Source organism: Syngnathus scovelli, chromosome 14 (genome assembly GCF_024217435.2).
Source record: "Syngnathus scovelli strain Florida chromosome 14, RoL_Ssco_1.2, whole genome shotgun sequence".
In the NCBI taxonomy this organism is placed as follows: Eukaryota; Metazoa; Chordata; class Actinopteri; order Syngnathiformes; family Syngnathidae; genus Syngnathus; species Syngnathus scovelli.
Window position 1 is genome coordinate 7,905,754 of NC_090860.1, and position 27,829 is coordinate 7,933,582.

Consider the following 27,829-nt stretch of genomic DNA (forward strand, 5'->3'; position numbering starts at 1 on the left):
ATATATATATATATATATATATATACACACACACATATATACAGTATTCCATTTCATTCACAAATTTAGTGGTGTCGATGAAACCTTTCAGCTCTAATCAGATGTATGAATGTTCTAAATATAAATATACAGTCCAAAACAAGTTGTCCCCGCCCTTAAGTGTCCCCTATCTATCTATCTATCTATCTATCTATAATTACAGTATTCTGTTTCACTCACAAAGCTCTAAACACCAGATGTGTGAATGTTCTCAGCACTTTGCCTCAGTGTACTGCAACTAAACAAAAAAAAGTACTGCTCACAAACTTTGGAAGCCATTTATTCAGTCAAATTGAAATGCAAGGAAAACAATCATCAACATTCTCTTGGCAATTACTTTAACACAAATCTATCATAAATTTAAGTGTGCACTTCAGCACCACATGGCACAGAGTTTGTAACATATACTGTATTCTCTGAAGTAGTGGACAAGTTTTAGGTGTTATGTATTCAGAAGAGAGCCATCACAACGCCTGCGACAGGAGCGCTTGCAGCGGCTGCTGAACCTAAAATGAGATGTCACACTTTAGAATCAAGAGAAAATTCAATTCTATCACACTCATGAATCATACTGGCCCTTATGCTATTCTATATTGTTTGTTTATATCCTACATCCAGCACTTGTCTTCACTAGGATCATAGCTGGATCTTGGTCACATGAATTTGAGTCTAGGCTAACCCAGAAATGTATGTGTGCATTTATACCTGCTGCTGCTGCTGTGCCTGCCGTCACTCCAGTGTTGACCACAGCAGTGAGGCCCACTGCAACTGGGTAGCCAATTGTGGCAATAACAACGGGAGCAAAAATAATAGCTCCTCCTAGACAAAAGCAGGAAAACACAATTTGTGTTTAAGATTTTTCTTAAAAATTTCCTTGTGACAAGCCTACTGGAGCACAACTCTGAAATAGTGATGGCCTCAATTTAATATACTCTATGTGAAATCGTTCTATAACGTTAAAATAATAATAATAAAAAAGTTCCTTGGAGTTCTTACCTGCTGCACCAGCTACGCCTGCAGCAACAGCCAGTGCTGAAACTGAAACACAAGAGAAGGCAATTTTCATTTGAACAGTCCTTTATTCATAATCCATAATAATCACAAATAAAAATTACAAACCAATTGTATATCTAAAAAAATATAGCGAGTCCAACATTTTTTTTCCTGTCCTTTTTGTCACGTCAGAGGAAAGCGACGCGGCACAGACTTGACGCAGTTTGAATTCGCGAACTTCTGATCAAGTCAAATGGTAAAAAAAACGTTGACGATAATTTTTTTTTAAAAAACTCGGAAAACAGTAAATGTCGTTCAGCGTCATTAAAAACTCGAATTGGCCACAGATGCGTACTTTGGCGTTAAGAAAACTTAAGATTTCACCGTTGCCCATTGAGTCGAACTAAAGTTTAATCTACATGTTTGTCAGATGACGTAATTTAATTCTCAATATCAACAAAAGAGTAATTTATATTACTTACGCAATCCCATTTTCTCTGTGTTGTTTTCAGGGCAGGAAAACTCCTTGGCTTGACCTGAAAATTTCACATTAAACACTAGCTGCCTTGCCAGGCATTTATAACGATATGGCTGGCGAATACAATTGGTCAGAAACACCAGAAAAAGCTCATTGGCTCGGAGGACTGTCAATGTGATGTCGCAAGGGGCGAGCTGGGTGGTCCCAGTTTGGCTTCCTTTAGAATAAGTGTCATTTCAACAATTCGATTCAATTGTGTCTTTCAAATCACACTTATGGTTGACTGCTTTTTCCACACGGATTTTGTTGTTTTGACAGGCGCTTCTGGTCACGTGTCACATGTGCGCATGCGTGTCTCTGGAAGCTTGCATGGCGTCAATTTGCACGACTGTGATCTGAATTTAGCGCTGGATGAGATAAGGGGTGATTTTGATCGCATAACTTAATTCGCTCCATTGTTTGGTCTTGAAGCAGTTGTTTGTAGACTGACACAGGAAGCTCGATGTCGGTGGCAAACGCGAAGCTAAGTGTCCTGAAGCCGGTGAGATGCGTAATGCCTATATTATTGTTATTGTTGCAAGTTTATGTCCCAGTACGGCTATCAGATATTAGATCAAATATTATCAGATAAGTGGGAAGTGTTTGCTTTAAGATTTACGAGACGCAGATACATACTAGTCTTGTTGCCAATAACGCTAATAACTGTGTACTTTGTTATTTCCCCAATATTAAGTGGTCTAACCTGTCCACCTCAGGTGATCCCATATACAGGATCTATTCCTGGAGGCCTGCACCCTGGAGAGATCATCATCATTCAGGGCACTGTACTATCAAATGCTGACAGGTGAGCTGTGACAAACACAACAGGTGCATTTAGATGCACATACACAAACTCAAATCAATTGTTTCAATAGCCAAGCGTGGAAGTAAACACAAGCATTTCAAGGCACACCATCAAACAAAAATGTCTCCGGTGGTTACACAGGTTAACTAACTTCTGCCATCTAGTGGGGGAGCATTTAATTGTTCTGCCTGTGACAGACGTCGCTTGCACAGAAATTTGTATTACAGTAGCTACGTCCACAGTCTGAGGAACTGAAAGAATCTTCACAAAGATCACAAAGTATGTACACAAAAATAGTGAATGTCAAAGGTCAGCACAGTCCTGTTCAGATGCCACGTGACTAGACCAAGACAAACCATGTGTAAATAATATCTAAATAATAAATAATATATAATATCTTAGATGTGTAATGCCTTGGTTTGCATGGTCTCTTGAGGTTTCAGATTGACCTATCCTGTGGCGGCAGTACCAAGCCGCCTTCTGATGTGGCCTTGCACTTCAGCGCTCACTTCAAGGGCTCGCCCTGCGTGCGATGCAACTCCCTGCTGCAGGAGAGCTGGGGCCAAGAGGAGACCCTGCAACAGCTGCCCTATAAACGCGGGGCCCCATTCGAAACCATCATCCTGGTGCACGAGGACACTTTCAAGGTCAGAGATGCCAGAAATAGGGACATCTTGAACCATGATACAGATAGGGTTATCAAATGTTCCTCAATGTAGCACACTTTCTTTGCTTTGAGATGGCTTTTTTTTGTTTTGTTTTACCCACAGGTAGCAGTAAACGGAGCTCACCTCCTGGAATACAAACATAGAATCCCACTAAATAGGATCAACACATTTTCTGTGTCTGGGAAGGTCCAAGTGCAGGCTATAGGCTACATCCCAAACTCTGTAAGTTTGTTTTTGTCATTGGAGAACCTCACTTTGCCTTTAATGGGACTAAATTTGTTTTTTTTTGTCACTTTTAGGCAATATACTCAGAGTCTAGTGACTTGGTGAGTTTTTCTCTTAGTGCCAAAGACTTACTTTTCCCTGATTGCTCACAATTGCTCCTGAAAGTTGAAGCTCTTTACACTTTACAGAAATGAACTATTACAAATCACAGGAAAAGACACTCCCTTTTGTACTACTTTACAATTACCGTATTTTTCGGACTCTAAGTCACACTTTCTTTTTTTGTGGTTTGCTTTTTCACTCAGCTACGACTTGTGTTTATTCAAAAAAGAGCTCGGACTGGCACCTAAAACCCTCATTCCTTAATTGTGTAAAGTATTTGGTAACTGCCAAAAGACAGTCAAAGGAGGGGAAAAGAAAGTAGTGGTAGTCATGGCAATGAATGAGCATGAACTATTGCTAGTTTAACTTGCCGCCAAGTACATTTCTGTATGCACCCACAATTCGGGAACGGGGATTTTGAGTACGAGTCAGAGCTCTACTCTTCTTGGTTTGTGTAAAATAATTTCTCCACCAAAATGAGATTTACACTATGAAGTGACAGTGCGAAAAATACGGTACGAGAGTTTTTGGCTTGATTATGTTTGTATGCATGCTGCTGTCAAGCAAGCAATTGTTGTCCGACTGCCCTTAGAGCCTCCCTTACAAAGGCAGTATACTAAAAGGCCTGAGCCCTGGGCAGCACATAACCATCAAAGGACAGATCAGCATGTATCCTCACAGGTAACACTGCATGTTGTCCATCTTTGTCAGAGAAGGCAAAATGGTCTGCTGCTGCTGACCAGTTGAGTAGAGCTCTGCTCTAAATGTCTTGCAGTGTTACAGTGAACCTCTGCAACAGCAGAACAGAGAGCATTGCTCTTCACCTGAACCCTCGCATGAAATCCAGCACATTCATCAGGAACTCATACCTGAATGAATCCTGGGGTCAGGAGGAGCGGGAGTTGGTCTTTTTCCCCTTTTCTCCTGGAGAGTATTTTGAGGTAAACTATACTGTTGTATTTCTTGAAAAATAAAAGGCTTGACAAATGTTTCTTTTGTTGTCAGATTCTCCTCCTCTGCCAGGCACATCAGTTTAAGCTGGCGGTGAACGGCTTGCACTTGTTTGAGTTTAAACACCGGGTTCAGGACCTGAGCACCATCGACCTGCTGGAGATAATGGGAGACCTGGAGCTTATGGATGTCAAACTGTGGTGATCTAGACGCTTGCTTTACTTGAGTTTCATCACACACAACTATTTCACATTTATTTTAGAAGTTGTGTTGATGTGACTTTGGTCTTTTAAGATGTGTTCAGACTGCAGGCTTATCTGATTTCTTCTCAAGTCTCAATTTTCGGGCTGACTGTCCGCACTGTTTTTAGCAAGTATTGTTGCGTTTTGTTCAAGATGTCCGTCGTTGAGCAAAGAAAACAAAGATGTGGAGTAATAGTTGGTTCTTTATTTGCAAGATCTTGGGTTGCTTCACGGCAGTCAGTACAAGTGTACTTCAGCAGATGAGAATAACCTAAGATCTTGCAAATAAAGTACCAACTATTACTCCACATCTTTGTTTTCTTTGCTCAACGACGGACATCTTGAACAAAACGCAACAATTGGTGACCCCGACGTGATGTCCAGTTGAGCGGTTTTAAGACTTCTTTGCTCAACGATGGACATCTTGAACAAAACGCAACAGTATCCAAATGGGTTCTCGTCCTATTCAGACTAGGCCACATTATTGACCCATTTGACAGGTTGCTATGTAGCAATGATGTCGGAACCGAAGGATCGTCCACCATGTGTACCGTTTGACGTCATATAATTGCGGCAACACACAAAATACTTCCATAAATGTACTTGTTGCAATATATGTAGTTTCAATCCATTTTGCAAATACCAGATTTCATGTGTTTAGCGACCGTCTAGACTACAAAAGAGACTTGTTTTAGTCTGGATGAGCTAAAAATCTGATTTTGGCTAGCAGTCTGAACAAGGCCTTATTGTGTCAGTAGTGACACTGGCTAGCTTCTTTTTACCCTTGTGTTAAAAAAATGAGTCATGTGAGGCACATCAGCAACACAAACCAATTTTGTATCATGCCTTCCTTTCTCATTTGGGTACTGTATATACAGTAAAGTGTTTTTTTTACTTGCCATGACAGTTAAAATTCTTAAACATTACCTTTATGATGGAGACTCAGAGGTTGTACCACTAATCTAAGAAGCCGACTCTGCTGCTAAAAAACAAGGAAAGAGAAAATGCGTGTCTAATTTCCTCCATTTTTACATGTTTACTCTCTCATATTTCTGGCAAGAAGCATAAAGTATAGCAGATCGAATTTGTGACTATATAATAATAATGGTAGTAATAATAAAAAAACACAAACCGGTGAATACAATGCCTTTGTTGCTCATTTTCTTTAGCGTGTACTGCAGCATCATTGATCGTCACCTCAAGATAATGAAAGCCCTTTATTCACCACTATTTTTTGTCCAATCATTATTAAAACAAGAAACAAGTAAGCCTTTTCTGGATTACTGTCCAATCCAAATAGTGCTCTGTGTAAATGACACTGTCAAAGGTAACAGTGTTACAGCTTGACCGATTAATCGACTTGCCGATTGAATCAGCTGATTATGGCCCTTCAAACATCAGCCAAAATAATCAGCAAAATATTTGACAATTATTTTTAATTCATACACAACATTCGTACACGCATTATATATTTTTTCAATTGATCAGCTGATTAATTGTATTTTTTTTTCTTTGCCAAGAATCAGCATCAGCCTAAAAAAAACCCTCACTTTGTTGCTTGCAATAGTGGAGAACAATCATACTTGTGGGACTTATTATAGGGGGCTTTAATACTTCAATGAAAAAGGGAACAATGTTCTTCACAGTTCACATTCACACATGGTTTATCACCTTTGTACAAAGCAGTAATCAAAAACGTCTTATTTCTTACCACTGCTGCAAAGGGGACCATATGTAATATTAATATGGATTTGATAAAAAAATTATGAGCAAAAATCTAAACAGTAAATGCGTTTTTTTTTACGTCATGGACGCACCAATTTTTACAATAATAAAATATGTATAGGACTTTATTCAAATACCAGTACAAAGTCAAATTGCACCTCGTGCATTCAACCACAAGGTGTCAGACGTGTACTACAATCTAATAGACGACTGTTTCAGTAAACGCAAATAGTTTGACTGAATAATGATGGATTGTTGCAGGAAGAAGGCCCTCCATGACGTGTGACCGTCATCACACTAATTGGTTCACAACAAAGCATTACTTTAAAGTTCTCACTGCACAGGTTAGGAACTTCAACAGTTTGACATCTGGTAAAAAGTGATTTTATTTATATCCACAGGAAATATTTTTTTTTTTAATAACCTCGGTACAATACAACTGTCATTACCCTCCCGACATAAAAAAGTTGAATGATATGCAATAGAGTGACATCAACCATTGTCACCGCTGAGTGTACAAAAAATTGCTGTCCAATTAACAACAGGCAAATAGGTGTAAAGTTTGGTTTATGCTTGACGTGTGTACGTTTTGTGCAAAATGAGACGTGTGAAATCAGGCCCCCGACTTTTGCAGCATTTATACTGTGTGGCTTGACCCTACTGTTAGTCGATATTCTCCTACACCAAAGGGGGCAGTGAAGAGCATCTATGGCATATGAAGAACACTTCACCACAATAGAAGGAATAATATTCTTATTATTTTAAATAAAATTGACAACAGCTTACAGGAACAATAAAAAAATATAAGTGTGTAAAAATATGCATAAGGGGGAACCATATACATAATTAAAAAAAAAGAATGAAACAGAGGCAGAATGTCAAGAGTACTGTGAACAGCTCTTGTTCATCCGCCATGTTTTCCGGTGCGGAACCATCTACGAGGTTACAAATTTTTGTTGGTGCACCTGCAAGCAGAACTGTGGTTGCTGATGTAATTTCACTACGTGGACCGCACAAATGTGTCAAACATAAACCAAACTTAAGACAATCTAATGGAAAAAAAAAAACCAACGAACAGTGAGACCGACAGAAATTCAGATTTTTGACCAAAAATGTCAAGATCCCTCAAAAATGTCTCTCTTTTTTTTTTTCTTTTTTGCTTGAAATGTCTGCTTCTAACAGACAAAACACCACTTTGGAAAGCAAACCCTTGCGCACACCAGAGGAGGGAAAGATTTCCCAAGTACAAAGGGAATCAAGTGTGGCAACACAGCAGAGAGGTTTGGCAAGATGTTGACTGAGGTGGCTTGCTCCCACTTAGGTGGTGTTTAGGTCCCTCATCAGGTTCTGACTTCCAACCATGGCATTGGTGGGAACCTGAAATCCAAGGTGAGTGCTCCCTTGTCAGAAAGTGGCACATTTTTGGGGTAGTTTCAGTTTTGTGATCAGACAGAGCTGAGTTTGACCAGTCCTCTGACAGAATCCTCGTGCAGCGAGTCCTGGCTGGCCGGATTGTAAAAGCCGGCCTGCACAGTGTGGCTGTGACCCAGGGGGCTGTTGCAGGGAAGCAAACCTGGGGGTGAGGGTATGTCCTCTGGTGTGAGAAAGTGGTGGTGTGCAACCTGCTCCTGGAGGGGGCGACTGTGGTTGTGCGAGTGGCCACGCGTGTGAATGGGCAGCATGTCGGTGGCCTCCTGGCAGCTAAGGCTGGCCGTGGAAGTCGGTGGCGTGGGCTGTCCGAGGGGCAGTGAAGCGCAAGGACCACCCAGCCCGAGTGAGGTGCGGCTCGGGAGGGATACTCCGTTTTCCGGGGAGGCCGTCATGATGACTGGCTCGCTGCTCTGCTGCTGGAGGAGAGGCGTGGCAGCGGCCTGCAAAACGAATTTAGTGCTCTGAATGCACTGGTCTTGGTCACACTGAAAGCAGACGAGGAGTGGGCAGAGGAGATGTGGTGGCGGATAAGAGAGAAGCAGATGATTGGAGAGGGGAAAGTGGAGAAGAAATAATATTTTAGTACCCTCATCAGAATGCTAGGCCCACAAAGAATATGTACACCAAGAAAAAAGCTCAAGTGGGTAAAGTCGAAAAATAAGTTGCTGACTATTGAGCCCAGTTTTACACCCCCTAAAAAGTGGAGCATGGGAACAGGTTTAAGGCATGACCATTTTTATTTTCATTCAGTGTGTCAGATAGCAAGGATGTGGAAAAATTCCAGTGAATTGAAGTGAATTTTTAGGTGAATTTCCATGGGAAGTTAAGATGGGGAAATTGGAAATGGAGGGTAATTAAAGTTCTTATAAGCGGTCATCCATATAAAATTGAGAGCATGGAAATAAGCGAGGGCAGTATCATATATTATACAGAATACCTGAAGCTGGTTTGACCTTCTGCAAATAAATATACCGTATTTTCCGCACTATAAGGCGCACCTAAAATCCTCCAATTTTCTCAAAAGCAGACAGTGCGCCTTATAATCAGGTGCGCCTTATATATGGACTAATATTGAGCCACTACAGCAGGCCTGTCCAAAGTCTGGCCTGCAGGTTAAATGTATACATCTTATATATGGACAAAGTTTTAAAATGGGCCATTCATTGAAGGTGCGCCTTATAATCCGGTGCGCCTTATATATGGACAAAGTTTTAAAATGGGCCATTCATTGAAGGTGCGCCTTATAATCTGGTGCGCCTTATATATGGACAAAGTTTTAAAATGGGCCATTCATTGAAGGTGCGCCTTATAATCCGGTGCGCCTTATGGTGCGGAAAATACGGTACTTGAGTTCACTATTAAGAGCCAACCTTCAATTTTGTAAACGTCTTGTTTAGTCCTGTAAATTCCCATGGAAAGTTCGGAATTTAAGAGCCCCCGCAATCCAACAACCCTAGTGGTAACCCCAATGAGAGACATAATAATGGCTGTAAGCAGCTATAAAGTCCAACTCCAAATGGAATAAGCATCAGACAAAGAGAAAAGCCTGAAGAAGCATGTTTGGCTATCTCACCTGTTTGTCTCAGTCTCACTGACCTAAAAGATGAGATTGCAGATATTTAAATCGAAAGACATGGTTGAAGATTCTTCACCTTAGTTGTTTTTCATCCAGTTTTGTTTTGACTACACTGACCCATCAGCACTGCCACCTTAAATTGCCAGCCGTCTTCATAAAGGTCTATTGTGATACATGATACACTCTGAAAGGAATCATTGAAAAATAACTAATGACTCAATAATACTTGAGGTAAAATGTCATCTAGCTGCCAGAAATCAAGTATATTGTCTCCTTCAGGCCAAATTGGAAAAGAACCCATCTGTATTTTTCCTCAGTTCAAAAGCCATCATCTGTAACGGGGGTAACTTGCACATCCGAAAAGAACATACTACATGTTTCAGAGCACATTTTGCAACACTTTGTTTATCTGCACAATAGTGCCAAGATATTGACAAAGAAAAATACTCATACAAACATCATGGAAATATTGATGTTGTTCGGAGTTGTTCTAGTGGCACATTTGTTGATTTGGCTGAGACGCAAATGTTCATGATAAAACAACCAGAATGTTCCTGAGAGGTGAGGATGACATTTCCGGTAAAAAAGGACGATAATGATTCACACATAAAAAGAGACGGTCACAGAGTTGCTACCATAAACAAGTCCCCAGACGACATGGTTGAACTTGACTATTTATTGTTCCTGACAACGTAAAACGTTGTGCTGGGTCAGAAGATCTGTGGCCTGAAACAATCCTGTATTTGAGGTCTACAGACAATTCCTTTGACTTCATGCTTGGTTGGTGCTCCGACATGCACTGTCAACTGTGAGGCATTTTCAACAGTACGGTAGACCGGTGTGTACTAAATTTGGACTCCGATTGGACCATCAAAACGGGATAGAAATTTAAAAGCTGTGAGTACTTAACTACATGTGATTTCTAATAAATGTTTAATTTGTTTATGATTTTGAGATAAACATAAACTTAACCAATTATGAAATGAGGCCATAATATATGAAAATGTGGAAAAAGGAAAGCACTGTGATTACTTTCCAGATGAAAAGCATGTTATTGAGGTGCCGTGCAAAACAATGCACATGCTGTTACCATGACAACCTCTTATCAGAATTCCATGTGGTTCCAGAGACATCACAGATAGCAAAATGTCTTGTTAAAACATGTAAAAAAAAAAAAAAACATCTGCCAATTTCACACTTTGATAGTGTTGACTGGTGCCCATCAGATTATCTGAAAATAGCCTTCAAGAATAAAACAGGGGAAAAACGAATCTTACTGCCTCCTGAGCTGTTTTTGAAGGCACACACACATTCAACATCACTGGTACTACAGTTTAGTGGGGGGATGTGGATGATTATATTCTCCATTAAACTTAAAATATATACGTAACAAATAATAAAAGATACAGTCGCTAGTTTCCAGATTTTGTCAGTTGTAAAAGAGAATATTCCCTCGCAGTTTCTATGTGTAGTGAAGGACATGCTTTTAAAAACACGCATGTTGCTTTGAGGCTCAATATGCATTTTTATATGCTGTTGTCATCTGACAAGTGTGACAAAAGAAAGCTCTTACCATGTGGCTCTGTTGAGACTGTGTGGAACCGTACACAGTGATGCCATTGGTTGGCGGTGCCAGCTGTGGCGTGTCCAGCTGGACGAAGCCACGTCGGTCAATGAGACTGCAGGGAAAAATCGGGAAGGCATTATTGGTCATTGTTTGAAAATACAAAATGCAATTTGAATGAAGATGGGATGTTGTGTAAAATGTAACCATAAAGAGAATACAGTAATCCCTCGTTTATCGCGGATAATTGGTTCCAAAAACCACCCTGCGATAAGTGAAATCCGCGAAGTACGGTCACCAACAAGAAGTACTGGGCAGGCTAACGAGTTAGCGGAAAGACGCTAATTCGCGATCGTACTAACACGCAAAACGGACTTCTAAAGGAATGTAAACGAACATTTGGAGCAATATTACATTGTCCTAAAGGTTAGACACATTTCCTCAATTTAGAAGTTTTATTTTGACTTTTAAATGTTTTTTTAATTTGGAAAAAAAAATCTGCGATGTAGTGAAGCCGCGATAAACGAAATGCGAAGTAGCGAGGGATCACTGTACAATGATTTGCAAATACTTGAACCTATATCCAATCGGATACACTACAAAGACAAGATATTTGCTACTTAATGTTTCTAGCTGATAAAAGTCATAAATGGGAGTCTTTGGCAATGTTCAGCGCAAATGACTAAGTAATGGCCTTCCACTTAATCCATCCACTTACACGATTGGTTGTAATTTGGCACGCATGTTTTTTAGCTTTTTACCCCCCATCACAAACAGCCTAAGCATGAGATCGAGTCACTCTTATAGACTTTGATCTGAGATTCGTCGCGGATATGCTTGAAATCCATTCAGCTCTTGCAGTCTTAGTGGCTATGCAGGGCAAAACGCCTGGAGGTGACTCAAGCCAAAACAGCTCTTCACATCAGCTCTACAGTATCTTGGCAGTTCCAGACATCTGAACGAATGTGAAATGTTTTATACAGCTACAACGTGCAGATAATCATGGGCCAGTTCTGATGAAATGTTCAGTGAAAGACATCATACCTCGGTGGCAGAGGGCCACACAGCGCTGCACAGCAATTGGTGACTATGTTGCCATGGCTGTATGGATTATAGTTGTCCTTCCCTCTTTTAGAAGACCATGAACCTTTTATCTGGAGAAGACATCAGTCACAGCTTTAGCTGAAAATCATGTCGAGTGTCTAGACTTGCAGTTTGCCTCTCGCCTGGCTCAAACTTTGATAGGCTAAATAGTCTATCTTAATTATTATTACACCATAGATAAATAGACCATATTAATAATTATTATTGTGCACACCTTTATCAGAGTACTAAAATTAAGAGGGCAAGTTGTCCTCAAATATATGACTATTTCTACAAATGCAAGAGGAACAATATGCTTTCAATTCAATCTAATATTAAACAAATATTTGTGGAAATTGAGACAGTAATTGAAACACCCCACAAAAAATATACCATCTAGAAAACCACCCAGACTAGTCAAATAAATTCAAATGTAAACAGTAACATGAAATTGACAAGCACATAAGTACACAGATATATATTCTGTACTTACGTCTTCATTGGTGGTCTGGTTGGAGCTGATAAGATACGTATGGAAGCCTGAAAGGCCAACGATAGACCACACAGAAAAGAAACACACCACCACCTCCAACACGGTGACAGTACGGTCAAGGAAGAACTTTTTCTCTCCCGAGTTCAACAACACAATGCACACAAAGAATCCCAGAATGGACAGTGCACCATGGACACACATGGACACTAGTGCCAATAACATATTGACCCATAGCCTGGAGGACTGTTGTCCTCGTGCCAATAGATCTTTGCTATCACGTCACTTTACTAGGAATGCAGAACATTGTTCATTTGCTGTGCTCCACATGAATCACTGAGCTTATGAATACATTGAATATCTTCTTTGCATGCAACTGACCTACAATATCCTTTTGTAAAGCACATTCTGTAATCCCTACTATATACTCTTATGACATCATTCATTTTGTAGAAAGGACTGCTGTGATTATATTGACTCCGGAACACATTTTATTCAAGTGCTGCTGGACAGGCCCATCTCAGCTCAGTTTGTCACTCAGTTCTCTGCCAGACAAAGTGTTATGGCACCCAGCCATTGAGAGGATGGCAGAAAAAGAGAGCTTTGGACGCCCTAGATTTGATAGTGGTTCATGTTTGATAGTTTGGACTGAATAGGAATCTGTTGGGTCAGCTGTTGGGATAAAATAAATACAATCCACCCTATAACTTATTCATTGCATTCACATTAGAAGTTGCATTTGAGTTTCAAATCAGATTTTGATTTGAAGAGAAACAACAAATCCAAATTGGGCATAATGTAAACATAGCCTAAGAGTGATGCAGTTGGATAGAATTAGAGATAGGCTAATAAGAAGGAAAAATAATTTTTATTATAATTATAATACTAATAACACTAATAATTCAAGTCAAACTTATATTTTTTTACAGGCTGGGAATGCGAACCATGTCACAAGAGAGTGAAGGACAGCAAATGAATAGCAGAACATTTGACAGACAAAGGCAAACTTTACGTTGCAGTAAAAGGATATCTGGCTGGGCTAGTTTTGAGGGCATTGAGGAATCCACCTCGATGAGAGCCTGTACAAACAGAGAGGAACAGATTCCCAAAAAGGAAAGCGCAATTGTGTACAGCTCTGACTGTAAGGCTGAGCAATTAATCATAATCTAATTGTATTTTTAGATTCAGTATTAAAAACGTAATTGAAAAGAAATGCATCACACAGTTCAGGGTTTGTGCAAATTTGTGAAAGAGGTTTTGATGGTAGTTCTGAGTTTTTGATTTTTGGTTGTTGGATAAATATTAAGTTTTGAAGTCAATGAATAATCATTTTTATAAATCATTGAGTACAAAGGTGAGTGCATTTGTGTGTTTTACTTACTACGTAAAATGATGTGTGTAATAACAAAGGCAAAGATGAATATGGTGAGGAAGGACAGCGAAAGAATGAACATGTAGAAGAAGCGGTAGTTCCTCCTTCCCACGCAGTTCCCCACCCAGGGACAGTGGTGGTCAAAACGCTCTGTGTGAACAGAAAAAAAGTAATATTAATTTATGGGATGCCCATACACATAAGATTTTTGTAATTTTGGCGATCCTAAAAACCTCCAATTTTCTCAAAAGCCGACAGTGCGCCTTATAATCCAGTGCGCCTTATATATGGACCAATATTGAGCCACTACAGCAGGCGTGTCCAAATATATGGACTTATATATGGACAAAGTTTTAAAATGGGCCATTCATTGAAGGTGTGCCTTATAATCCAATGCGCCTTATATATATGGACAAAGTTTTAAAATGGGCCATTCATTGAAGGTGTGCCTTATAATCCGGTGCGCCTTATAGTGCAGAAAATACGGTATATATGGAAATAAATGTGCGTATACATATGTACATACACAGTATACATACACACACTGTATATATATGTGCATATATGTGCATATATGTATATACATATGTTGTATATTCATATCTGTAGTATATAGATATGTTTATATTTACATATATAGCGCACCCCATACTGAAAACTGGACATATAGGCCTACACACACTAAAAAAACAGTGTAGCTACATGAGGCCCTTATTCCTGACTTTATGTAAGAAAACCAGATTGCTTGTTTGAATGTAATACCCCAGTTACTTCAGAGCATGTACTGTAAACTACACAGTGGGAATCCACATCTGTGCAAAATGTGGGGCAAAGTGAACTGTCCCACAGGGCCCAGGCAAAATAGACACACAATGTGAAAAAATGTCTGTACGCTAGCTCATAGAAAAAATAGCAGTGGTGCAAAATGAGTGAAAGCGTGACTGTGACTAAATTATGGCCTTTATATATGATGGGATAGAGAACCTTTTGGATGGAGGGCATGGGCACTGGCCTTGGGGGGGGGCTGAGTAGGCTACGGGATGGAGTGAAAAAAAAATAGCAAGAAGTCATAATAATAATAAGAGCGTGCGCCTAAAAATAATAGCCCATATATCAATATCTATCTTTATTTATCCATTTATGGAAGGTGGGAAGGTGGGGGCACCTGGAGGATGGGGGGGTCAACTGCAATAAATCAACTTTTGCAAAAGATTGATAACCCCTGCCATAGATTGTTTGAAATCTGAGAATGACTAGAGATCGGGGAACATGAGCTTTTTATTTTTTATTATTACTCTCACTTGTATTAAAAATAAATATAAGGTCCACAAAATGGTAATTTGTGGCCACGCAATGCAAATATATAGCTCACTACTGAACAATTTGGTATATGCATGCCCCCCCCCCCACACACACACACATGCTCACACATAGTACTTGAGAGTCTAATTACAGTATGACATATTGAATATGATGCGCTCTAATTAGTTCCCACTCTCACTCCGAATGTTGTCCACAACCAGTGGAGAGCCTGCTTACTTATTTAAAAGCTTATTGTGCACATGACATTCAAAGAATGTTGTTGCGCTAACACCTACTTTACAATCAAAATAATACAAAAATATATATTGATAACCAAAGAGCAAAACCACTCTTCAACCAGCCATCACATAGATGTTTACTGACGTAAGCACAAGTCGAATGCATTCAATTAAAGAAAATATTTTTCCAGTGCTTCACTCACCCACACAATTATCACAGAGGCTGCAGTGAGAGGCACGTGGAGGTCTGAAGATTTTGCAAGTGAAACAGTACTTCAGCTTGACAGTTTGGCCATTGATGACGACCTCCTTAGTCCTGGGTGGTGGCCTGTAGCCTGTACTGCCATTCGCCACATCTGAGCAACAGAGGGAAAAAAAAACCCACTGTAAGTGAAAGAGAATTTGGCTAACACGTAACAGATGGATGATAAGTCGCACAAATACAGTTATGTTTCAGGGAGATAACACAAAATTTGATAAAATTGCAATCAATTAGATTTGCATTAGTAATTGCATTGCTCCTAGTTTAACAAAGAATATCACTTTGAATAAAAAAAAAATAAAGTTTCAAAAAAATTCCGTGCTTGTATGACAAATACATTAATTTTTGTCAGAATGACCAGCTTTTTTTTATTAAATAAATATTAATGTTTATTATGAGAAAAGCCATTGATGCACATGCTTTACACCAGTCACCACCCGATTACAGTGTGATTAATTTACAGAAAGTTGTCTCTACTGCGGGAAGGTTATAGTACAGTTTGATGAGTAAATCCAGTTTCTCACAAACGACAAGAACCTAAGGTGTGTACACACGGATGAAGCAAATTAATGCTCCACCCTTTTGACACTATGCAGTTGGCGTGTTCATAGGTTATATAATTAAGAAAAAAATGTACAGAGAAGAACAGGCTTTTCATCTTTGTACCATCTCACCTTCAGTTCATCGATCTGTCTATGAAGAGTAACAGCTCTTACAGGCATGCCAACTAATCAAGAGTATCTAGGTATCAATGAAGTGCCGGTAGTTGTTTTTTCCATACCTAAGCATTTTCGCATCCCCGACCAGTAAGTGGTCTGTATGAGAGGATAAAGGCCAAGTAGACTGGGAAGTGATGAAACAACACAGATGAGGCCTCAATGTCAGCCAAACTACACATATTGTTGCCTGCTGGCATTCAATGTGAGACTAATTTCTACCCAACTGCGCATGTAAAGGTGAGAAGAAAGTATTTCCACAAAGCTGGGATAAACGTACTGCAAACAAATCATAATTTATTATGCTTACTAAGACATTTTTAGGCTACGCTCACACCAGGTCATTCATATTATGTGCAAGTACGCACGATACCTGGAGAGGACTTTACTTATTCATGATAATTACTTGCACAATAATATATAATATTAGTGCCGCATGGATTTAAGAATAGGACAATAGCGAGAGACAGTAGCTGATGTTCTCAAAAGGACTTTTATTCTGCTAGACTATCATAATAGAAATGAAACAATTCCATTTTATGACACAGTTAAAAACTTTAATGTACCTTACTGCTAAATGCGCCACAAGGATAAAAAAATAAAAATAATCACGTCTTGCTGAAATTAGCTTGTTTTGGCCTTGTTTCAAAAAATGAAAATCACTGGATACCCTCTTCCATTCAATGCGAGGCATTACTTCAGCCTAAAGTATGTGGGGAGTAACATTCGTTAAAAGCATAACATGTTGCTAAATTATACTCAATAATATGAATTAGAATGAATTCTACAAATTGTGTGGCAAAATATGTGTATGAGGACAGTGCAAGTGCACTGATGCAAGGCAGTCAGGAAGTGACAAGGCATGGAATGGCAGCGCTATTTACATAGCGGATTTCATACACAAGGCTGCTTGTTTCTCTTTTTCACGGTATGCCACTATCAACACTGGGAGGAAATCACGATTAAGACTAAGAGTAAGGTGAAGACTGCCATTGTCACTTTTAACGGAACAGGTTATTTCTTTTTGAAGGACACGAGAAGTAAGTGAATCACAGACACGATAAAAAGACCAGCCAAAGCGTCGTCTATGGGCATGTTCAGACATGCACGGAACGGAGTTAGTGTAGGATTTTTTTTTTTTTTCTACTGTTGCGTTGGTAGGTATTAAATGTAATCAGTTGAAATAAAGGCGATGGCGATCACAGCTTGATTATAATTTGGATACATCTGGTTGCTTCAAATCAAACCTAACCTTCCTTGCTTTATTGTCTGAAATTACAGAAAATGATCATTACAATCGTGCAAATGCCTTCCCAAAATATGTGGATACAGGATGTTAAAGCCAGAGATATTTAGGAGTATCCATTCAAGACATAATTTTTGGTAGAAGAAAACTAACTCATACTGGGAGAGATGGCAGCTAAATTATCAGATTCGCATTAACTTTTCACATTGTTTCATAAAATATTTTTTTCTCAAATCTATACAATTACTCAGGCTACATGTGTGGGTTATGGCTATCGCTTTATGCTGCTGGCATAGAGTACTGCAGTAAAGTATCGACTTCAAACCGCCTTTTTGAATGACACATAAACCTTAAAGCATCTCTGACTGACGTTGGCATCCTTTTACCATCTGAGCCTTAAGCCATCAAAAAGCCATTTCCTCTGCTGGCACCATTACTGCCCTAATGTTCGGCAGCCAGCTTGGCCCGTATTAGGAGGAAGGAAAGAAGTTCCGGCCATCTCTCAGTCTGATTAATACTTCAGAGAGTCTTTTGGATTTGGCAAGTTGTAGCGGACAGGGCCTGCCAGCTAGCAGGCAAGCACTGATATTAGATTGATAAAGAAATGAAGAAAAAAATAACTGCATCCAATTTAAGAGAGGCAAGCTGTGAGCCTTCATTTGACCATTTCTTCAATCAACAGGGTGCTTTTCATTATCTTTGTGCTATATGTTCATTCCAATACAAAACAAAGACAACTAAAGCTTTTTTGGGGCGGTACTAAAATAAAGTGCAATTATACATCCAATACAGGAGGTGGCAGTGTCAGAGTGGACAAGGCGTATTAATTAGCTCCTCTGCAGAGGTATACTTAAACCAATTTTATAAACAAATGACACTATTTATAGTCACAGAAGAGGGTTGGGGTGGCGTGAAATATTTTGTTCATCCTGGGAGTGCGTAAGAAAAACAAAATTGAGAAGCACTGCCAAAATTACATCTGGCTCTACATTTATCAACATGAATATTATGCTTTCTTAAGATACATTATAATGATAATAATGATAATTATCAATCGATAAGCATATCCATGACCATTGCTGCAACTTATCTGTTTTTAGCTTGTGTTAAACAAATGAATCTCTGAGCAAGCCTCTTAGATCACAGGTGTCAAACTCAAGGGCCGGGGGCCAGATACGGCCCGCCACATCATTTTATGTGGCCCGCGAAGACAAATTGTGCATCAAATTTGTGTCATTACTAGAATTGCAAATTGTCTTCACTTTTAATAATATCTTTTTTTTTAATATGACCAGTTTTTACTCATCTGATTTGAAAACGAGTTATTTGTCAGTTTGTGTTGTAGCTTTTACTGTATATAATATGATGTGCTCATACATTTATTTGGGTTGGCAGTCATAATGTCCCTCCAAAAGAAGCTATGAGTACAATGCGGGCTGCGAAAGAAATGAGTTTGACACCCCTGTCTTAGATTAACAGAGGTTTTCCTCACCCAAAAAAATGCAAAACCTATGTTGGTTGGTCATTCTAAGAACTGATCAAGACCACATGGCAGGATTTGTGTTATTTTGAAGTCAATGCGCCTGGCTTCTTTTGATGACCTGCCGTTAGTTTGTGTGAATGGGCTTTCAGTGTTTACTACGTTATTGTCTCAGGAGTGTTGATCCCCAATTGTAGTAGCCAAAGCACATAAAAGTGTCAAAGTGAATGAATTAGCAGGACGCCTGTTTACACAGTGAGGGCAACATTTGGCAGATGGCACAGACAACTTCGATCAGTCATAGCCATCACAATAGGCTCCGTACAGGGAGAATGACAATACCATGATGTCACTTCTTCTTCAGACATTAGGTCTACTGTTGTTTTGCAAGAAATTCAATAGTACTGGTGTTGAACTTGAATCCTATAGGAGTAACTTGACAACATACACAATTGAGGTCAATGCTCAGTGTTAACATTCTTGGATTACTGGCGACCTACGTATTTTTTAATAAATTACAGGCCTTTTTTGTACATTGAGTACATTATGGACATTCGCCTAATTTTACTATAATTATATTTAGTATAAGTAATTTACATTAATATATGCAAGAGTGTTTCAGTTAGTCTAAGTAATTTGTTAGGGCAGTGAACATCTGATTAAAGACAAAAAATGAAAGAATGAAAATGAATAAAATAGGATTGTTTGAAGAGAAGGGAATACTAGCAACAAGTACTGTGTGAAGAAAGGAAACAAAAAGGGGAACAACTTGTATAAACACAAATACACTGGTTACAATTTTTTTTTAACTTGATTTTAATCAGAGATACTAAGTAACTTTTTCTAGATAGATTTTACAGGTCAAAAATAAAAACTAATAGAAATATATTTAAAAAAACTGAAATTTGAAAAAAGTATTTTTTTTTTTTAAATCAGCATCAAAAATAAATTTAAGGACACATATCCATCTCTGTTTAAAATGTTCCGTTGACCAGTGTTACTTACCAATTGACGTTCAAATAGTTTTTGTTAAATAACTAAAATAACTCACCCTGTAGTGCAATTAAAATTGAGAAAGAATGAAGGACATGAAGTCTTTTCCTTGCAAATCACAGCTAGGCTGATTGCTATTGGGGCTCGGAATGAGGCTGGATGATCGGGATAAGAGCAAACAGATGTGCCTGCAATGTCTCGCATGTAAATCTGCCCGCTGTGCCAAGATTTGGGCCAGCTGCATCACACATTGGACAACAAAGCTGAGAGGAAAGGGATCGGAAAGTTTCAGAAGTTTCATTTTGTACATTGTTAAGATGCCATAACAGACCAACCCAGCACTGTGTAGTCAAACTATGAGCACTGCACATAAAGGCGCGTCATAAGATGGCTGGTCATTGTGCAGTGTTTATTGAAAGGCGAACAAACGATAGCAAAGAGGCCTGGAACGAGTGTGACGTATTACATATACCGTGGCACCAACACTGTAGAAGCCAACTCGTTAAAAAAAAAAAAAAAAAAAAAAAAAAAAAAAAAAATCATGAATCATGACAATGCACTGAACCTAGAGTGAGTGAGTGAGTGAGTGTCACAGTGATGCACAGCTCAGTATCGTGTCACCTTCCACCAATTTTTTCAGACCCATACCAGTATTTAACACATGAGCACTCTGATACTAAGTACCCGCTGGACTTTATTTAATCCATTGATTTTCAATTAAACCAAAATAAAAAAACTTTTAAAGAAAGACTTTTTGTTTATTTCTGACAAAAGGCAGAAGAGGAGAGCATTTAAGTTCAAAATAAAACAACTCACTCGAATTTAGGAGTCGTTTGTAATAAATGAACAATAGTGATAAATAAAACTGTCAACTTCCTTAATTTTAGCCTTTGTCCAAAGTAATTTTAAGTTCAAAATAATAAACACTAAGTTGGTAAATAGGGCAGAGCGATATGAAAAATGTATTTGGATTTTTTGATATTTAGATTTTTCTCATGTTTTCAAAATAAGAAAAAGTATTAAATGAAATAAAGATGATATGAACTATTACAATAAGACTGCTATTGGCCTTATACCAATACCTGGTCGCTGTACTCGCCCATCCCTAGTTGATATATTTGCAAAATTTCGAGTCTGACGTGTTTTTAATTGTGTGTCATTAGATGTCTGCCATTGTTGGTAACGATGATAATTTTTCCCGTTTACTTTGGAAAAACCTTATAAACATTTCTCTAACAAAAAGCATTTGCAAAGTTGGCTCCAGGAGTCCATAAAAAACCTTACTGGTGACAGGAACATTTTGTGGTTGACCAACAGTTACTTGGTGGACACAAAAGTCACTGGTGGCAGTTTGCAATTTGGGTCAAAGTTGTTTATGTTTTCAACGTACTAAATTTGTTTATCTGCAGAAAATGTCACTTTGATCTTTTTTTATCCCAAAGTGCTTTTCTGCAGCACACCGCTTGAGCTCCACCACTATAGCAAAAGCTAATTAGGAGCTTAGTCTCCTAATTGGATTAATTAAACCATTCCAGAGTTTGTTTAATGATGCCTTGGTGACCTGAAGGACTGCCAATTAGAAAAAGATACTTCATTCTGCAAACAGAGTGGACTTTTCTATATGTAACTCTTAACCGACACACTTAAGAATTTTAATACACCAGATGTTCAGACATTGTGAACCGGATTTATAATGTATTAGAAATAATTTCAATGGCGAGAGTGGATTATGGGGCAGCATGGTTTAGGTAGTAGAGGGGTCTTGGTGACTTTTTTTAACATGTATTTTCATTATCTGTATTATTATTATTATTATCATTATTATTATAAGTATTATTATTAATAATATGAATTTGTATTACCAATCTAAAGGCTGTAATTTCAATCCAGAGCCCCTCTGAGATGGTGAAGGGTTCTTGAGTAAAATACTGTTGCTCCTGTTGTTGCATCCAAATAGTTTTAATTTTCTTCCAAAAAGTGCCAACCTTGCCCTTGTACTCCCCCGTCTCATCACTTCTATTTGTGGCAATAACTCACATTACCAATAATGTAATTGGAGGGTTTTCTTACCTATTTGCCTCTCCAGGTCTGCTGCTTCATCTGGAGTGGCCCTGGGCAGCACCCCTGGGTCACTGAAGCTGGTTCTCAGCAGTGTTCCCAGCACAAAGACAAAAAGCACTCCTCCGATCACTGGGATAACCGGCGTCAAATGCTCAGCCAGGAACGGGCAACTGAGAAGACAAGCAATACTATTAGGAAAAGAACAAATGACAAACAATGTCTGTTGTAAAACAAGCTTCTCATAAATGTACAGTAATAAATAATTAATGCACACTAAGTGTAATGCTTCCAGATTAGGCACTTTGCTGCTTAATGACCAATAAGTGGATAGAATTCCCACACAGGTCAGTCTCCCAAATTGTAATCTGTGCTAATAAAACAATCCGATGTAAGTAATCCCTTTAACACTTCAATGCTTTAGAATTATCACATTTAAATGTACAGAGGTGGAGGCACATGTTGATGTGCTCATTATATTTGAATGTGTCTTATTGAGTTGACTATGGAGGCGTTTGTGCCAAATTGAACATGTAGAAAGGTTCACAAAATTAGTAATGAACAAAACTCATTTAAGGCAGCCTGCCAAAGATAAATGTGTGGGAAACACTGCTGCTGTAATGTCTCTGAGGATTTGATTAACGATGTCACAATTGGACCTGTGAATTACTACTTTATAGTTAATCATACAATAAACAAAATATGTTAATTATTGAGTGATCAGATCAATGGGAAGATCTTACAAAGAAAAATATAATATTGCACAACACGAGTACATATAGCTGTGAGCAAATCACAGGTGACTCGAAGTGAGTTGCAAAATGAACGACAAAGCTGAATTTTTGCCTTTGAGTCAGATCGGATCACGGCAGATCGTCATCAGAGAGGAACGTTGTGACCCGCCCAGAGCTTCGGGAAAAATTCGATCAAAATTCCTGACACTCACCACACCCCTTCGCAAGTTTAATTCCCAATATCATGTGTAACTGTTGCTTGCAAATAAAATGACATTTTGCTGTCATATGGCAACCCCTCAGGTGGGGTGGGGTGGAGCATAGGGTGATACGGTTACATCCGCTTATGTATGCCAGGCTCGGTTATTCACGCAAACTATTTTTAGGTTCGCCAGGTTGGGTTCCACAAAAGCAGAAAGCAAGGGACAAAAAAAATTAACATACAACATTCACATAGATTGCTGGTCCATGTAAATTAAAGTCAAGCATCAAGATATATTCTATTGCATTGTCTCCCGTTTTCATTGTACTGTATTGTCTGCCGAAGTGCGACTGTTGAAGTGTGTCATTCTCTTCAAAAAAAAATATCAGAAAATGTAATTTACATAAGTGCTCTGTGACATAAGTAATTTTAAAAGTTTAAGGACAATAGTCAACTTTTCTCTGGAGCAGTTGTGGAGACAAAAGCACAAAATCTGTCTTGAGACACTGAGTCATACATCAACAAAATATTGAATAGGCTGTCATGCCATCCAAAGTGATGGCGGAATTCAATGGGAGCCATTCGAGCAGGCTGGATGCAATTTTGAGGACAACGTCTCCTACAGAAACAAATCAATAAATATGTGGTAAGAGACAGTAGCTCTTCCCATCTGGGAACAATCTGAGCAGTACAAATGATGCAACCTTTGATGCAATCGAAAGCAGGATATTGAGGGAACGGACACTTCTGTTCAAAAATCCTACAATTATTTAAGATTTTATGTTGCTAAGGGGAGAATCTATAAAATGTCAGAAAGGGAATATGGTAACCCTGGAAACAGCTACAGGAGTGAGCTGTCTCAGCAGAACAGCCACAAAATCCCACTATAGGGTGTAAAAGAATATATTGACATTCCTGTAGAAAATGTGCATTATTTGGGTGTGACATTTCTGATTGTGACTTGACAAAGACAATTTGATGTCTAATGCTGGCCAATGAAACTTGTCGGAAAATTGGCCTCATGCGGCCGGGAACTTCTGGGACGATTCTAACTATAGCTGCGTTTGGCATTGTTTGGGGGGGCGGGAGGGGTGTTTAAGGTTATGATGAGGGGACCCACGACAGAAAAAAATGTCTTAAGTACAATTTCAAGGGAGAAGCAAAAAAGTCTTTCTAATAAATTACAAAAACAATCAGATGCTCCATTATGCTACATGCGATCAACTTTCAGATAACAAAATGGTATGAAAGAAAATATTATTTGTCCAAGTAAACTATGCCGCAAGACAAGGCAACATGTTCAGACGGCACACGTGCATCTGTGGGAGCCTGAAACAGAATAATAAACAGAATAAAATCACCCCTCTGATGAAAAAGAACAAGACAAATCAAACAAAACAAAACAAAAAAGAGCAAGATTGGAAGGGAGTTGTTGGGGGGTGCCTGAAAAAAAAATGTGGTCAATGTGCTATCACACAACTAAAAATAATTTAAAACAAAACAAAACCAAAAACCCAGATTGTATTAACTTGAGTTGGTCTGGTGTATTCATTCGAAACAATAAAGTTAATGACGCAGATGCCAATGTGCAGATCTGCTGACTAATCCTTTCATCTGATTGGTGTAGGGTGCAAGGGAAAAGGAGAGTGAGGAACACTGTGTTCAGCCTTGGGCCATGGACAGTTGAGGCAGGGAGGTCAGGGCTGCAGCTGAAAGAGTTTACTCAGTTCTATATAATATAAAAATGTCCAATGCAGTCAGAAGACAACAAAACAGGACCAAAAGTGAAAAAAATATCCATGTCGTATTCGGAGCATCTAATACTACACTAGAGTTTCTTACATGCCAGCAAAAAAAAAAAAAAGGAGTGTGACACGCATTCTCTTTTGATAGACTGTTCTTTGACCATGGATGTGTTGGTCTGCTAAGGTGACAATGTATTAAAAGATTAAGTGGTCCAGAGGTCAATACTTATAGATTGTGGAAATCTGGGTTGCACACACAATGCACACAATTTCAAACCTCAATCATAGCAAAAGACACCAAAATAATAATACAAATGTTTGTGTAGGTGTGTATACATGAGAAATATATATTTGAGAAACATATAGTATATGAAAAATATAGACGGCTAATACTAATGGTAACCAAAGAGCCCTGAACCACCTCCATAAAAATGAAAGGTAAGTCCAAGGTTAAGACACATCAGTGTCCATCTGTCGTTTTTTTTTTTTTTTTGTCTGCTAAAGTGGCCATGACGGGAGATGTCCACGGAAGCAAATCATACAAAAACCAGACTGAAATTTGCCGCAATGGAAATTGACGTGCAACAAAGCTTTTGGGAAGATAGACAAAAATCACACACATCAACTGGACCATGCAAAAATGAAGCATTCCAAGAAAAAAATCACTGTACCGTAATTTCCGGACTATAAGTCGCGGTTTTTTTCATAGTTTGGGTGGGGGGGCGACTTATACTCAGGAGCGACTTATATATGTTTTTTTTCACAAATTTTTACTTGATCATTAAGACATCACTTATAAGTATAGTTGACCACTTCCCATGTTATTTTTAGTATAGTTGATCACTTCACATGCTTTTATATCTTTATCTTGAACATATTCAAAACATAAAAAATAGAAAAAACATTAAATAAACCAATTAACACTTTAAAGCACCATATCCAAGTCCACTGTCTGCTGTATGTACACTTGCTCCATTTTTGGTCCTCTTATATTTATTACTATTATTTATTATTATTTGTTTATTTATCATTTATTCAACACTCTTATTTATTCATTGTTTGTTGTCCTTCATGTAATAGTTGTCCTTAATCACTCTATATGTTACGTCAGGCCCGTTCTCAGCTCTTTGTTTGTGTTTGTCACGTTAGCATACCTATCGTTTAGCCTGTTGTTGCTATCGTTTAGCCTGTTGTTGCTCGTTCATGACTGTTTTTGGTGTGGGATTTTGTCGAATAAATTGCCCCCAAAATGCGACTTATACTCCGGAGCGACTTATATATGTTTTTTTTCACTTTTTGGGGCATTTTATGGCTGGTGCGACTTATACTCCGGAGCGACTTATAGTCCGGAAAATACGGTATATTGAGATCATCAGTATGGACATGTTAAAATAAAATACGCGTCATATAAAGTAATACCAAATTGTTTATGATTTGCACTCAAGCACTGACAACATGTCAGACGTGACAAGTCCTGGTCCTTGTCTCGACATTTGGTCTTAAGGTACTATGACATAATGGAACAAAGAGCAAATTTACCATGAGATAGTGAACAGTAGCCATTATCCGTTGCATACGCAGCAGTTTGCCTATTAGACTATATGTGGTTCCAAAGCACTTTACCCTGACAGACGGGGCCGATTGAGCAACTTAGCAACCTGATGGAGCACGATTGTTATCTAGTGGTGATCGGGTTTCTGTGAGGACTGTAATTATGGAGTGTGAGAAACTATGCACTGTGGTAAACCTATGTGTTGGCCGTACTCAGGTTAGTGTACATGTTCTTTCACAGGGGTCACTAACATGATGAACCTACAAAATCGCTAATCCTTCGGGTCAAAGTGCACAAGTTACTAGCAGATTGGATCACAAAAGAATACTTACTCAAATGTGAAGAAAAGTCCACAAGTGACAAGAATGAGGACAAGGGTGAGGTAGAAAACCCCTGTCTGCTTGGCCATCATTATCCTCCCATCGCAGTAAAATTTATTCCGACCAGGGAAGGATTCCCACTTCCTCTTTTTGGGGGTCTTCTTCTTGAAAGGGGTCTCCATTGGAGTGGAGCTGCGAGTGCTTATTTGGCTGTACTCGCACTCTCTCATTGACTCGGACACTCCAAGATGCATCAATTGCTCTTTTAAATGCCCTTATCGAGAGAATCCCAGGCTAGAAGAGTCGCCACTGTGAAGACATCATGCAAGTGGAAGTTAGTTCAGATAACCTGGGATTAAAAAAGTAAAGATTGTGGAGATCAACTCAAACGAGACAGCTCTTCAGTATGTGTAGAAAATGAAACGTTGGCTGCACCTTTTGCAAACAATGTGGTAGATATTTGTTAGCAACCCGGCTAGCCTCGCATAGCATCTATGGTGAAGCTAAAGCTAACACGACTAGCAATTTAGTAAATGTATTTAGGTTTGTATTTTGATAAAGCAGCATGATCGGGGCTATTTTACAGATAGACAAATATAATTGCGCGTCTTGTTTTTTTTTCCCCAGGTATGGAACTCCTTTTACGCACAATCTAAACTAAAGAGGTTCGTGTGTAGGCTGTCAACAATGTGCTACAGGCACTGTAGTGTTTTCTTGTCCAGGATGTGTTTGCGATCGCTGCTTTACGGTGGCTGATCTCGCTCGGTGCCTTACCGAGGGAAAGTAACGCCGATCGTCGTGTCTGATTGTTGTCACGTCGTCGCTGCTCCTCCCTGTCTTATCCAGGTTTGAACCGAGCAGAGGACAAGGTGAAACACACCATTTTAGAAGTTTAGATGGTTGAACGTGGAGTTGGCCGTCGAAGAACCTCGAAGGCAAATCCGAAGAAAAAGACGACATACACGGCCGGGGTGCTCGCAGGCGAGCTCCAGCATCCAGACTAGCCTCCGGCGGCGGGTCCACAAAAGCGCCAGCGTTTCCCCAAAACGACCCTTGATGCTCCACCACAAATCGTCAGCATTCCATGGAGTATTAAATAAAAAAGTTGGACGTTCCCAAAATGAGAGTTCAAACGATCCGGTGGACGAGGCGTTCCGCTCACATTTGTGTCCCGGTACGCGGGCTGAAGTGCCACCC

The 27,829-nt window shown here is 39.1% G+C and overlaps 2 protein-coding genes and 1 long non-coding RNA gene across 7 annotated transcripts; 1 reads left to right on the top strand and 2 right to left on the bottom strand.

Annotated features, from left to right (window-relative positions):
* Window positions 1-303: 303 nt before the first annotated feature.
* LOC125980916 (uncharacterized) lies at window positions 304-1,664 on the bottom strand. Its single transcript, XR_007485814.1, has 4 exons — window positions 1,515-1,664; window positions 1,036-1,077; window positions 745-858; window positions 304-545 (listed from the first exon to the last, which is right to left on the bottom strand). It is a non-coding gene; the product is annotated as an uncharacterized lncRNA (long non-coding RNA).
* LOC125980912 (galectin-8) lies at window positions 1,112-5,686 on the top strand. 2 transcript variants are annotated; one of them, XM_049740576.2, is made up of 8 exons: window positions 1,112-1,288; window positions 2,266-2,354; window positions 2,791-3,001; window positions 3,125-3,244; window positions 3,322-3,348; window positions 3,942-4,030; window positions 4,125-4,290; window positions 4,355-5,686. In XM_049740576.2, exons 1-8 carry the CDS (start codon window positions 1,286-1,288, stop codon window positions 4,502-4,504), a joined length of 855 nt encoding a protein of 284 aa, XP_049596533.1. In that variant the 5' UTR covers window positions 1,112-1,285; the 3' UTR covers window positions 4,505-5,686. The 2 variants fall into 2 exon arrangements, with proteins under 2 accessions (XP_049596533.1, XP_049596532.1); XM_049740575.2 differs by lacking the exon at window positions 1,112-1,288 and adding an exon at window positions 1,820-2,051.
* A 447-nt stretch (window positions 5,687-6,133) lies between these two features.
* On the bottom strand, window positions 6,134-27,829 carry zdhhc14 (zinc finger DHHC-type palmitoyltransferase 14). Of its 4 annotated transcripts, none has more exons than XM_049740566.2 (11): window positions 27,407-27,829; window positions 26,645-26,941; window positions 22,092-22,252; window positions 15,528-15,680; window positions 13,793-13,933; window positions 13,442-13,490; window positions 12,415-12,517; window positions 11,883-11,992; window positions 10,848-10,953; window positions 9,272-9,294; window positions 7,946-8,183 (listed from the first exon to the last, which is right to left on the bottom strand). In XM_049740566.2, exons 2-11 carry the CDS (start codon window positions 26,884-26,886, stop codon window positions 8,087-8,089), a joined length of 1,185 nt encoding a protein of 394 aa, XP_049596523.1. In that variant the 5' UTR covers window positions 26,887-26,941; window positions 27,407-27,829; the 3' UTR covers window positions 7,946-8,086. The 4 variants fall into 4 exon arrangements, with proteins under 4 accessions (XP_049596522.1, XP_049596521.1, XP_049596523.1 ...); XM_049740567.2 differs by having other exon boundaries at window positions 7,946-8,138; window positions 27,407-27,828; XM_049740565.2 differs by lacking the exon at window positions 9,272-9,294 and having other exon boundaries at window positions 6,134-8,138.

Coding starts and splice junctions, on each gene's coding strand:
- LOC125980912 (XM_049740575.2), top strand. CDS start 2,013: ATGTCGGTGGCAAACGCGAAGCTAAGTGTCCTGAAGCCG. Junction 3,349..3,941: donor ACTCAGAGTCTAGTGACTTG/GTGAGTTTTTCT, acceptor GACTGCCCTTAG/AGCCTCCCTTACAAAGGCAG. Junction 4,031..4,124: donor ATCAGCATGTATCCTCACAG/GTAACACTGCAT, acceptor AATGTCTTGCAG/TGTTACAGTGAACCTCTGCA.
- zdhhc14 (XM_049740564.1), bottom strand. CDS start 26,886: ATGCATCTTGGAGTGTCCGAGTCAATGAGAGAGTGCGAGTACAGCCAA. Junction 13,491..13,792: donor TACACACATCATTTTACGTA/GTAAGTAAAACA, acceptor CTGTTTGTACAG/GCTCTCATCGAGGTGGATTC. Junction 12,518..13,441: donor CTCAAAACTAGCCCAGCCAG/ATATCCTTTTAC, acceptor CCGTACTGTCAC/CGTGTTGGAGGTGGTGGTGT.